At 40.2% G+C, this 12,527-nt stretch overlaps 1 protein-coding gene across 1 annotated transcript in view; it reads left to right on the plus strand.

The window, feature by feature from the left end:
* The first annotated feature begins 7,476 nt into the window (after positions 1-7,476).
* The window catches only part of LOC118091418 (chromatin remodeling regulator CECR2), a 38,964-nt gene continuing 33,913 nt past the window's right edge, over positions 7,477-12,527 (plus strand). Inside the window, exons 1-3 of the mRNA XM_035128407.2 lie at positions 7,477-7,656; positions 11,477-11,610; positions 12,269-12,373. Coding sequence (XP_034984298.2) covers positions 11,561-11,610; positions 12,269-12,373 — 155 coding nt within the window. The 5' untranslated portion in view covers positions 7,477-7,656; positions 11,477-11,560. The remainder of the gene's footprint in view (positions 7,657-11,476; positions 11,611-12,268; positions 12,374-12,527) is intronic.

A 12,527-nucleotide genomic window follows, 5' to 3' on the forward strand; every position in this document is an offset into this window, starting at 1 on the left:
AAAATGGTGCTTGGAGGACTGTTCTGCATTAGATCACATTGGATCCCACAGAGATCTATTCTGTTCACCATTGCATGAAACTGCTGGAGAACATTGTCCGAAATTTTCGGGTATGGAGGTTTTTCATCCTTGAACATTTGTCTACATTAGGGCAGAAAAAAATAACTGGCGGTCCAGGTCAAAGTTGTTGAGCTTTTTTTTTTTAAGGAAGAGGAGCCCTGTTTTGGGGGATCCAGTCAAAGTTGTTGAGCTTTTTGAGGGGAGGAGGAAAGCCCCTTTTCTTTGGGGTGCAGGGAAAAAATGCAATGTTGTTCAGCTGCTTTGGAGAGAGCCAGTGACATCCAATGATCTACCGGTAGATCACGATCTACCTGTTGGACGTACCTGTTTACAGAACACAGCAGCCAAGATAATTATATCATATATGGGCTACAAGAACTCTTTGTAAACTTCATTGAGTGCCAAATTCAACATGCTGATACTTTAAAAAACCCTTGCTGCCTGCAGCTGGGATACTTGATAGAGTGCCTTTTCCAATTCTGCGAGGCAGGTACCTCTACAGGATTCCTGGATGTATTTGCCTCTCTTTGTCACAGTGTAAACAAAGTGCAGAACAGTGTCGAAAGTAAAATATATGACCAGTTGATGGATGCAGTAGAATGAACTGAAACCATTGAGAATGGTTCCCCATATGTGACTTGAGAAAGGGGCAGAGAAAGTTTGTTTTCTACCCAAAACATTTGGATTTTATGTGACAGTTTCTTGCTCTACTATTATTAGCAATATTTTGGTGGTGTGTTGGAAAACCTTATTCTGCGAAGAAAAATCAAGTGTAATTATTTTTATTTCAATCAAATAGTGCAGAGCACATATGCTATAATGACTGAAATAGGATTTTATTTACCACAGGTTTAAAATACTGTCTCAAGCATACTTAACTATAATGGGAAGCATAATTGACTATAATGTTATAAACTGCTACCAACCATATTTCTGTTTTCTAACAACCATCTTTTTCTTCCAGTATGATGCCCCTCATTTCACTTTATGAAAGAGTCATGGTGCTTCTGCTTATTTACACCATTGCTTTCTTGTAATGTTCTTTCTTTCTTTCTTTCTTTCTTTTTAAAAATCTTAATAGTGATATTCAAAAGCAAGGATAAAAATATTTGTTTGGGAAAGCAAATCGTTAGGCTCATTTGGGAAAATGACTTACCACAGAAGGAAAGATAAAGTTGAAGTTTGAGGGTAGCTGGAAATTCTGTCAAACATCTGGTTCCCATTTCAGGTTCTCATTATAGCCTGAATCAAAGCAACAACCATTCAGTGGTAGTCTACACAAATTGACAAGAGAACCTGGAGTGCTCTGCTAAGAACAGAGGCTCATTGCGGCTTATGTGGGGCAGAAGGGCGGAAGCTTCTGGTTTTAACCACTTATGTAAAAGTCAAACTGAAATACCCAAGATGATTGGTTGAGTCAACAGACTCTTCTCTCTGGGGGAAATGGGAATTAAATGCTCAAATCCCAGCCATCTTCCGGAAATGGGAAATTTCATGGCTCAGTATGTTTGTTTCAACAGCAAGAAGAAATGGAAAAAAAGAAAAGAACAACCACTGAGGTTTTCTTGCCTATTTTCAATCATGCCACCCAACATACACATTCTCTGATATTTGCTACTGCACATACAAGGAGCATATGAATTTTGCTCCTGTTAGCCAGTCTGATATGCTCTGATTCATCAGGATTCAAGTGTTAGTAATTTGCTGAGGATGCCCATTTCTATTCGTGTCTCAACAACCATATTGTTTAGGACTGGAAGGTTTAACTCAACCTTCACAACCCAGTGCCTTACAAATATTGTATTACAATGCCCATCGATCATAGCTTTGCTGGCTGGGGCTCACACACACATTCCATAGCAGTATAAACACTTTTGCTATTGCATATATACATAAGGAATGATGCCAACCATGGGTCCCTATTTACTATATGATCCCTCTCACTGAAAACATATTAGGTATGCATACATGGTGATTTTAAGCATACAATGTGAAATACGTTAATTAGCTCTAAAAAATTAAAAGCTTTAATCACTTATCTCTTCTTCAATTGATTGATGTTGGTGAAAAATTCTTGGAAATACCTTCCTGCTGTGAAATATGCGCTACTCACTTTGCACCAGATTTGACTGATGCATCTTAATAATGGGTTTTCTTTCAGTTTCTGTCAAAAATTAGCAAAAAGTTGTGCCAGACTGTAAAGTAATTCATATTTTCCCCTTCAGAGTCTTCAAAAAAGCCCCTTGATGGGTTTTATAACATGTGTTTAAGTTTTAAAAGCTAGACTCCTTCTTAAACAAATATTTTCATCAGCTGATAGCCCAAACACAAGCTAACAGTTCACAACTTGATAAACTTTGCTGCTTTCCAAACATGTTCTTAATGTAGAACTGGGGGAAAAATTCTCAGATAATGCATTTCAAATCCAGTTCTCAATTATGACAGAGAAAAACAAACCAGGCTGAAGAATTATTTCTTAGTTAGGATTCCATTATGACAGTCTTACTGAATGTTAATGATAATCTTAAATGGTCAATGGTTTCTGAGAGGGGTGTATGTCATCAATCATTTAGTGATTGGAACTTGGAGGAAATCCGGGCCAGGAGTCTCTTAATAGGATTGTTGATGTCAGCAGTTTCAGGGAATGATAAATCATTGAATGTTTATATGTGAGCCAGTCATAAAAGTAATTGTTTGACTCCACAAGCATGTCTGTGGTGTTTTGTTTTTTGTGGTGCTTTGTTCAGTAGTTGGGAATCTGTGGTGCTTGCTAACAGGTACAGAGAAATGGATTGTTATATTTAGTACTAAGCTTTAAATTAAGTATTCCAAATCCACATTTTACTTTGCTAAAGGAGATTCTAACATGGAACTTTGAATTTGAATATTTAATCTTAAGAGTTATATCTCCACCCATCCCAGCCATAACTGCTTTCAGGTGTAATGCTAAAACAGTCTGGTCCTGGTTGTTTGTACCACAGGACTGAAGCAAGACTAATGTTTCAGATATTTCTAAGGTTTGCATAACTTGGGGCCTTGGGGTGGTGACTTGTCAATTGAATTTGTGACTTACTAGGCAGTTTACAATACTCTTAACTTGTGGATTGTGCTCAATTTAGCAGCAGCAGCAGCAGTGGTGTGTGTGTGTGTGTGTGTGTGTGTGTGTGTGTGTGTGAGAGAGAGAGAGAGAGAGAGAGAGAGAGAGAGAGAGAGAGAGAGAGAGAGAGAGAGAGAGAGAGAGCATTATCTATTGTGGCAGAAAGCTCAGGTAGACCAGAGGTTTGGTGATGCTGTGCAAATTCCACCAGAGTGGTGTAGCTCAGAGTGGTGTAGCTTCCAGAGTACTGCAATCAGAGAATCACTCTGATTGGATGTGGGTACAGCTAGCCAGAGAGCTGGAGACAGCTCTTGGTTATTGGGGGGGGGAGAAGCAGGTGTAAATTGGTTTCCTAGCCCAGGGGGATAGTGCTGGGGGGGGTGCTGGGGCGATGGCCCCAGGCACATTTTTCTGGGAGGGCACTGGCAGGGCAGCATGAGGAGGACACAAAAGGCACACACCCTTCCAATCAATCCAATCTGACTCATTGAAAGGAGGGTGCATGTCTGCCCTGTTGCATCCTCCTCACATTGCTCTCTGTGCCCATGCTGCCCGTCCCAGGCACCATGAAGTCATGTTCTGCCACTGGTATAGCCTCTGAGTTGTGTGTAGCATCCACTCTGTGGAAAATGTCTACAGCCAGAGAAGGAAGTCTCTGAGCTAGGAGATAGATTAAAAAACAGTGACTAATGTCATTTAAAAATATACATACAAGTGAGAACTGGAAAGCTGAACTGGAGAAAGGAGAAGTGGAGTTGTAAAGGAACACTCTACTTGGGTCTAAAATCAGTATGCAGGGGATAGATCTTCCAGAGAGTGAGACAAATAGTCCCAGACCAGTTAGGAATGGTGTGATGATCCCCTAGTCTATTGTACTAATAGAGGAGACTCAGGAGCGAGATTTATAGAAAGGAAACTGACAAAAAGTACCAACTCGTTTCAGAACCAAAGTATTAACACCTCATGTATAACATCTCTGCAATTACGTAGTTCATTAAGGAACAAAGTAAATATTAGTTACATATTTACAATCTTGTTTAAAAGCTTGTAACATCCACTGAATTTAATATATATAAATGTACTGTTTCTTGAAAGAATTCTATCTCCAAACACATCTTTTGCTTTACCTGTTTTGTTGCAATGTTTTTAAAACAACAACAACAACACTTTTTTCCTGTTTCACTTCCCTGAGTCTCCAAGTACCAAGATCTTTCTTTAAAAAGCAATAGTGAGAGGGGGCACACATCACTATGCTGTCCCGCTGTGTGCTGTTGCATAAGATGGGGATGGGTCAGGTTGGTGGTGATTGCCTTGCACCACAACCTCACCCCACAGCCCTGTCCTGATGAATACAGCCTCTGCTGCATCTGCCACTTTGTCCTCTTTCACACTGTCACCACAGCTTACAGGATCACTTAGGGTGTATACTTGCAGTATCCTGAAGGATATGCAGAGTTCAGCAAATGTGGTGGCCAACTAACCCCCACAAAAAGTCTAGTCTATAACAGTAGTTTGATCTGCAGAAATCTGTCAAGCTTTTCATGCCTTGAGATGGACATTGTCACCTGCTTCTGTCTGTAGATCAAGGTGCTGTTAAAGGCACAGGGAAGCAGTGTGACATTGACCTATGATAGTGCTGGAGGTGAAATAGTTAAACAGGTTACCCAAGAAGAACCCAGGGGGTTGGAGTCAGAGGGACTATAAAAACCAGCCCTGAGGGGGAGTTCAGGGGGTAGAGTTAGTTCAGTTGGATCAGAGCTCAGTTGTGATTGGAGTGGGAGTTGAATTGTGGGGGAGTCTGTGGGGAGATGGAGTTAGTGTAGTGCAGGCATGTCAAACCTGCGGCCCTCCAGATGTTTTGGCCTACAACTCCCATGATCCCTAGCTAGCAGGACCAGTGGTTGGGGAAGATGGGAATTGTAGTCCAAAACATCTGGAGGGCCGCAGGTTTGACATGCCTGGTGTAGTGGAATATAAGCTGAGTCAGTAACAGTTAGTTGCTAGGAAGTTCAGGGTGGAACTGGATGCAGGAAGGAAGTTGGTTGTTAGCAGGTATAGGAAGGTATAGGGTGGTATAGGCACCAAGTATTTATAATTGACTGAAGACCGTTTATGAAACCACACGCTTGTTAAACTGCAATATATAAACAGAAGTTTTATGTTCCAGTTTAACCCTGACTGGACTCAGTATTTTATCCCTTAGAGACTGGTTGGTGGCAGTGGGAAATAAAGCATAGCTGCCAAGTTTTCCCTTTTCTCGCGAGGAAGCCTATTCAGCATAAGGGAATTTCCCTTTTAAAAAGGGAGAACTTGGCAGCTATGAATAAAGTGGTGGCACAGGGATCAATAGACCGTGAAACATCCGGGGACCCTGTGTGATCGCCACAAGCAGTAAAATAATTGTCAACCCTATCCACAAGTGAACCATGCCATTTTCTGTGAAGAAAGGGTTTGCATTGCTTCTAAGGGCTGAGCAATGGGCTGAGGGAGGTTTCTAGTTGAGAGGAAAGCTAGTACAGTGATCATCAGATTCTAAGCATGCACATCTGCTGAGCTGCCTCAGGGGGGAATGTTCTTAATTGTTTCTTATAAAGCTATTACCCAATATCCAGAATTTCATTCTTGGTGTGATGATACTTAGCAGGATGGAAGAGAATGCAAAGAAAATAAAACACTTTCTGAATTCTTTGGGTTAGCTACAGAAGTAATCATGTAATTCTCCTGTCTCCTTTACATAACTGTACAGTGGAACCTCTGGTTACAAACACTTCAGGTTACAGACTCCGCTAACCCAGAAGTAGTACCTCGGGTTAATAACTTTACCTCAGGATGAGAACAGAAATCGTGCGCTGGCGACATGGCGGCAGTGGGAGGTTAAGAACGGTTGCAGGTTAAGAACGGACCTCCGAAATGTATTACCGTAAGTTCGTAACCAGAGGTACCACTGTACTTGGTTCAGTTTTTAGTTACTTGAGATTTTTTGAGTGAATTTATTTATTTATATTATTTTTATAGACTGCTAATACTAAAAAAATTCCGAGCAGTGTGCAGCATATTATAAATTGTGAAAGGAAGGGTGTGCTTTCTTTCCTTCTCTGTGACAATAAACTTAAACCCCTGCCACCACCAACATGCTTATTTCATTTATTCCTCTGGATTCTTAATTACCAGTAACTTGGTAGCTGTAGGGTAAGTGTGTGATACAAAACCAGTCAGTAGTTGTTACAGTTTATTAACCACCTTCACCCCCAGTTCCCAGGATGGGTTACAACAATTAGCACAACATTAATATTAAAACACAGTATTACACATTATGTGTTTTTTTTTAAAAAAAAATTAAACAACTTATTGCGCCTGACATGACTTGGCTGGATGTTGGGCAAGCCACACCCATTTGCTCTTCACCTGACATCATATGTCACATCATATAACCATAAGCCAAGCACAGGGTTTCCTCAGACTTCTCAAATGCAGTACTTCTCAAATGCCCAATAATCAGCTGGTTTGGGGGTATCTGGGAAGCACTGAACACAAAGCTGAGCAAGCCCTTTGATCTATCTTCCCCATACCTGCAGACCAGCTTTGTCAGGTGTCATTCGGATGATGTCATCATAGTGTCAGATGATTAACAAGTGACTGGCCCTGCCCACTTGTCAAAGGGTGGAAGGAGATAAATATGTGACTTGCTGGACCAAAAAGGTTTCCTACTCCTGTTCTGATACATATAGCACTACACTATATGTTTGGATTGCCAATGTTTTATGGATGTTTTATTTATTCATCTTTTATGACATTGTTGTCTAAACTATGCCAATAAATGGTGAATTCGATTTGAATTTGATTTACATATAAAAACTACTTTCTGATTCAATATATTAATGGGGAATTCATGGGGGCCACTAGACTACCCTCTCTTAATTGCTTCTTTTAAGGACTGATACTCTAGCAGTCTGATAAATGTAGTCCATTACCCTTGTTCCACTTTTAAAAAGCTGTTCTTTTAGGACAACAAATGTGCATCTGCATTACCAATCTTACAGAATTTTCTACATGTTATGGGAATCGTTATTTTTTAAAAAACCATTGTTTGTTTTAAAAAAATTGACAAAAGAATAACTCCTAACTATTGTCCTATTTGACATAAATTGTTTTGTGAGATGAGCAGAGCATGTAAGCCTAACCACATGCCAGGAACTGGGCCAGTTTTGAAGTGCCTGTTTGCCAAAACAGAATTTTTATATCTGCTAGCTATTTAAAGATTAATTTCTCATCAGGTTGTGTAAGGTACTTTATGAACATATGTTCTTTTTATTAGATCTCAGACATTTCATGGCTACCTGGAGGACATCATCAACTATCGCTGGGAACTGGAGGAAGGGAAGCCCAATCCCTTACGAGAATCTACTTTCCAAGAGCTACCCTTGCGCACTCGTGTGGAGATCTTGCACCGCCTTTGTGATTACCGACTTGATGCTGATGATGTCTTTGACCTACTCAAGGTGTGTTGAGTGGTGACAGATGTTGGATAGGGAACTGGAAAGTGGAATGGTACACACTTTCCACTAAGAAATTAGCACTTTGTGTTCATAGGTACATTCAATATCACTTTTTGTACTAAGCTCATTTAGAATGTGGCTTAATTTGTTAGATTGTTTGATGTCTTTAGTCTTCCCAAACTGAACAATCTGAAGAAACAAGTGTGTGAAATTGGATATTGCTCTCTGGTATCTTTGATTCACTGAAAAAATACACACAGTAAATCTGTGTTAAAGAAGGCTCATTAGTGGTTGTAGAAATATTGAAAAGCTATCTTGGTTTTAATATATTAATGTCAGGTAGGAAGTATTCTGGACTACAGCTTCAAGCATTCCCTTGTTGTTTGATTGCCAGACTAAGCATCAACATGTGGGAACTTTTCGTTTGCAACACTATATTGTCTCTAGCTGTAATATATTTTAAGTTCCTTTTTTGTTGTTTTTGGGAGTTATTTTCACACACTTCTGCATTATTTATTCACAAGGCATTTGCTAATTTTGAAAACCACGGGTAGTAGTAAAACCTGAGTTGTTTTGGGGAGACATGATAATATGACAGCAACAATCGCAGATAACAATGGCTCTCAAAGTGAACCATTCACAGTGGGATCAGGTGTTAAACAGGGTTGTGTTATTGCCCCAACTCTATTCATTATTTTCATTGCCATGATCCTACACTTTGTCGAAGGGAAACTCCCCACTGGAGTAGAAATCATATATTGAACAGATGGAAAGCTCTTCAATTTGAGCAGGCTGAAAGCAAAGAGTAAGGTTACCGTAACTTCCGTCATAGAGCTTCAGTATGCTGATGACAATGTAGTGTGCGCATGCTCAGAGGATGACCTCCAAACCATCCTAAATATTAAGCTTATCTCTCAACATCCAAAAAACCCAAAGTGCTGCACCAACAAGTACAAAATAACCCCTCTGCAGCGCCACAAATCCAACTCAGTGGTGTAACGTTGGAAAATGTTGATCACTTCTCTTACCTAGGCAGTTATCTTTCTACAAGGGCCAATATTGATACCAAAATCCAGCATCGCCTGAGCTCTGCGAGTATGGCTTTCTCCCGATTGAAGTGCAGAGTGTTTGAGGACCGGGACATTCGCAGGGAAACCAAAATGGTTGTTTACAAAACTATTGTAGTACCAACCTTACTATATGCTTGTGAAACATGGACCACTTATAGACGCCATCTCCAGCTCCTCGAAAAATTTTACACATCACTTGGGAGGTCAGGTGCACTAATATCAGTGTACTGGAAGAAGCAAAGAACCAGTGTGGAAGCAATGATTCTTCAACATCAACTTCGTTGGACTGGTCATGTTGTGCGGATGCCCGATGATTGTCTTCCAAAGCAACTACTCTATTCCGAACGTAAAAATGGAAAGTGTAATGCTGGTGGTCAACAAAAGAGGTTTAAAGCATGTCTCAAGGCAAATCTTAAAAAATGTAGTATAAACACTGACAACTGGGAAACACTGGCCTGCAAGCGCTCCAGTTGGAGAACAGCCTTTACCAAAGGGTCATGGGCTTTGAAGACACTCGAACTCAAGACGCAAGGGAGAAACGTGCTAAGAGGAAGGCACGCTTGGCAAACCATCACCATGATCAACTCCCACCCGGAAACCTATGTCCCCACTGTGGAAGAACATGTGGATCCAGAATTGGCCTCCACAGTCACTTACAGACTCATTGTTAAAATCTTGTTTATGGAAGACAATCTTACTCAGCTACGAGGGATCGCCAAAGGAGAAGAAGAAGAAGAAGAAGAAGAAGAAGAAGAAGAAGAAGAAGAAGAAGAAGAAGAAGAAGAAGAAGAAGAAGAAGAAGAAGAAGAAGAAGAAGAAGTTCCCTTACTATGCTTGGTCAATAGGCATTGGTATGTGCATGTGGTCATAGAACCCAGCCTTTGTTAGCTACAGTGGTTATTGTGAATGCCAACAACAGCTGTGTTGTGTTACTAGTTAAGAGAGGTTAGGTATTTTTATTGTTATTTGCATCAAATGTGGCCCTCAAGTTGCAAGTGTTAATGATAATTAAAATAACTTTAAGGAAGGCATAGCATTTTAAGAGAAGTTAATACCGGTATCTTTTCTTGAAAAGTGCTTCAGGGCATTTGGCCCAGATGCTTTTTCTTGTTGTCTTTTAAAAATAAATATAGTTTTATTGATTTCCAATTTATAACAATTCCAGGACAGATCAGCCTATTTAAGTTAGCCAAAGTCCAGTCTGTTATTTCATTGGTTTCCATTTTTCAGGGTTATCAGTAAAGTATTTTTTTTAAAGGATGCCACATACAACAAAATTGTCTGTATCATGTGCAGGCTTATTTATTTTTCTTTTAAAATGAAAAGCAAGTTTTTTCTATAAAGTGTGATGTCAGAAACCGTTGTTTGATCCTGGTCTGAGAGACTGACTAAAACTACACTTTGTCAGATCGGATGTAGCTAGGGGTTTTTTTTGCCCTGGGTGAACCTTCCAGAGGGGCACCATTGAGGCTCCCTGTGTGTGTGTGTGTGTACACACACACAAATGGGCACAGGTGAATTTGGGGGGGGGCAAACTGGGTTTTTTGAAATAAAGTCTAGTTTTGTCTATTTTTGGGTAGTTTTTTGAAATAAAGTCTAGTTTTGCCCCTGCAAAATGAGCATGTACAACACTAAGCCATGATCCAAACAGTGGTTTGTAGGATTGTCTGAATGTAGCCAGTGTGGATTTGTAACACAGTGTGAAATGTACATATATGTGAGGTAGTAGAGGAGCTGTAAAGCCTGCCTCATCACATGGCTCGTTACCACAGATAGAGGGTGAGTTTATCAGCCAACCATCATAACCACAGGTGAAAACATTTTAATAAGTATCCCACTCGATTAATCCATTTGAATGTCATTACATTGGAATAAATTATCTCGTGTCATTTTTTCCAGTAAGTATCTATGACCAAGAGTTAGCAGGAATCCAGTTTTGTAATCAGGTTGTTTCCAAAAAAAATTCAAGGATGACCGGTTTTCATGCATAATGCCTCTTTAGAAATAATCCCCGGAACAGTGTTGTGCAGGCAACCATTATATCAGACAAGGTCCTTTCATTGCTGCTTGAAGGGAGACGTTCAGCAGGTGTGACTTCTCTTGTTACTGCAATACTGTGGTAGAAGATGCACCTGCTTGCAGCTGAAGCCAAGTATGGTCTTTGTGGAACTTTAGAATTTTGGCATTTGAGGAGGGAGAGCCCACCTGCTGTTTTACTATGAAAGGTATAAGAGGCCACTTTGGTTTGGCTTTAGCAAGCTTTAATTAGCCTTTCTCGTGAATATATTTGTAGCGCACAAATCTCAGAATGAATTGACACATCTGACCATTTTTTGGCAAGATGAAGTTTGACTGCGTACACCACCTCTGGTGGGTACAGTCAGGGTTTTAAGATGGGTGCAACAAATGCAGCAGTGATACTGAACAGCAGAAAAATGTGCTGGGCCAACAGAAGTTGGATGTATTGGTTGAATCAAATGTGTGCAAAACTGTTATATGATTGTCTCAGGCTGCATAAAAAGCTACTCAGTGTTATTTGTCCATCTTTGTTAGGTGCACAAAAGAGGGCATTGTCAAAATGAAATGACCATGAAGAACTTATATTTAGCCGAGAAAGGACAACTTATTTTTTCAAACACATTACAGGCTGTCCAGAACCCCAGAGATGCCTGTACTTTAAACAATATTAGTGGACAAGTGTTGGTGATTGGTTTTCCACCGTTGTCTTTTTGTATATTTGCTTTCAAATACAGGGTTTGGATGCAGATAGCCTTCGGGTGGAACCGCTGGGTGAGGATGGCAACGGTGCCCTCTACTGGTATTTCTATGGCACTCGTATGTACAAAGAGGAACCCATGAAACCAAATGGAGAAATGCCTTCAGACAGGTACAAACTTACCTTTGTCAGTAAGGAGAAGGTGGATGAGAGTGCCAGAAAGGAGCAAATTTATGAAAGCAATAGTGGTTGGAGTACCACTGCAAGGGCTACAAAATCAACAAGTTTACTTATTTCCTGTTAATTACAAAATATGCAGTTTTCAGATTATTTTATTGTTTTTATTCTGTTTGCCTTCAAAAGCCCCTTCAAGAGCCTTCTGAGATAGACTGCTATTGTTCCCATTTTACAGGCTGGGAAGTGAAGCTAAGAAAGTGACTGCTTCAAGGTCTCACAAGGAATCCATTACAAAGATGGTACTTGGAAATTGGAGAAAGTTCTACTCCAGGCATTATACCAGAGTGCTTCTTGTATAAGGCAGCTAAAACTGAGTTCAACCTTGCAGATCTTAAGAATTCTGCCACTTGAGACACATTTTGCCACACTTACTACCTGCTGGAAAAAGTCATGCCCTTTGTTGAATTAATTTCCCAAATAGCTGTGCCCTTCTCTTCTGCTACCCTCCTTGGAACGAATCTCTTTCCTAGCTTGACTCCTAGCAGCTGTTTCAGTGCTTCTTATGGTCACTGCTCTCTTGTTACCCTCCTGCTCTTGCCAACTGCTACTATCATGTTCTGTAGCTATTCTGTAACTTTTTAATGTGTTCCAGGGGATGTGAGATACAGACAAGCACTCAAACCATTCCTGGAAAAATAGTAAAAAGACGAGGGCGACCTCCAAAACGAAAGAAACTACTGGAGGAGAATCTCTTAAGGTAAAGAAATGCCATGTTTGAAATATTAACCAAAGATAATAAAATGCATGTGTTTATGTAGTGTCATCTGAGTACACGATGCTTTACAGAGTAGAGGAGCTTACAATCTAAATGTTCTGGTTACAGGTAGGTAGCCGTGTTGGTCTGGATCGAA

Source organism: Zootoca vivipara, chromosome 10 (genome assembly GCF_963506605.1).
Source record: "Zootoca vivipara chromosome 10, rZooViv1.1, whole genome shotgun sequence".
Classification (NCBI taxonomy): Eukaryota; Metazoa; Chordata; class Lepidosauria; order Squamata; family Lacertidae; genus Zootoca; species Zootoca vivipara.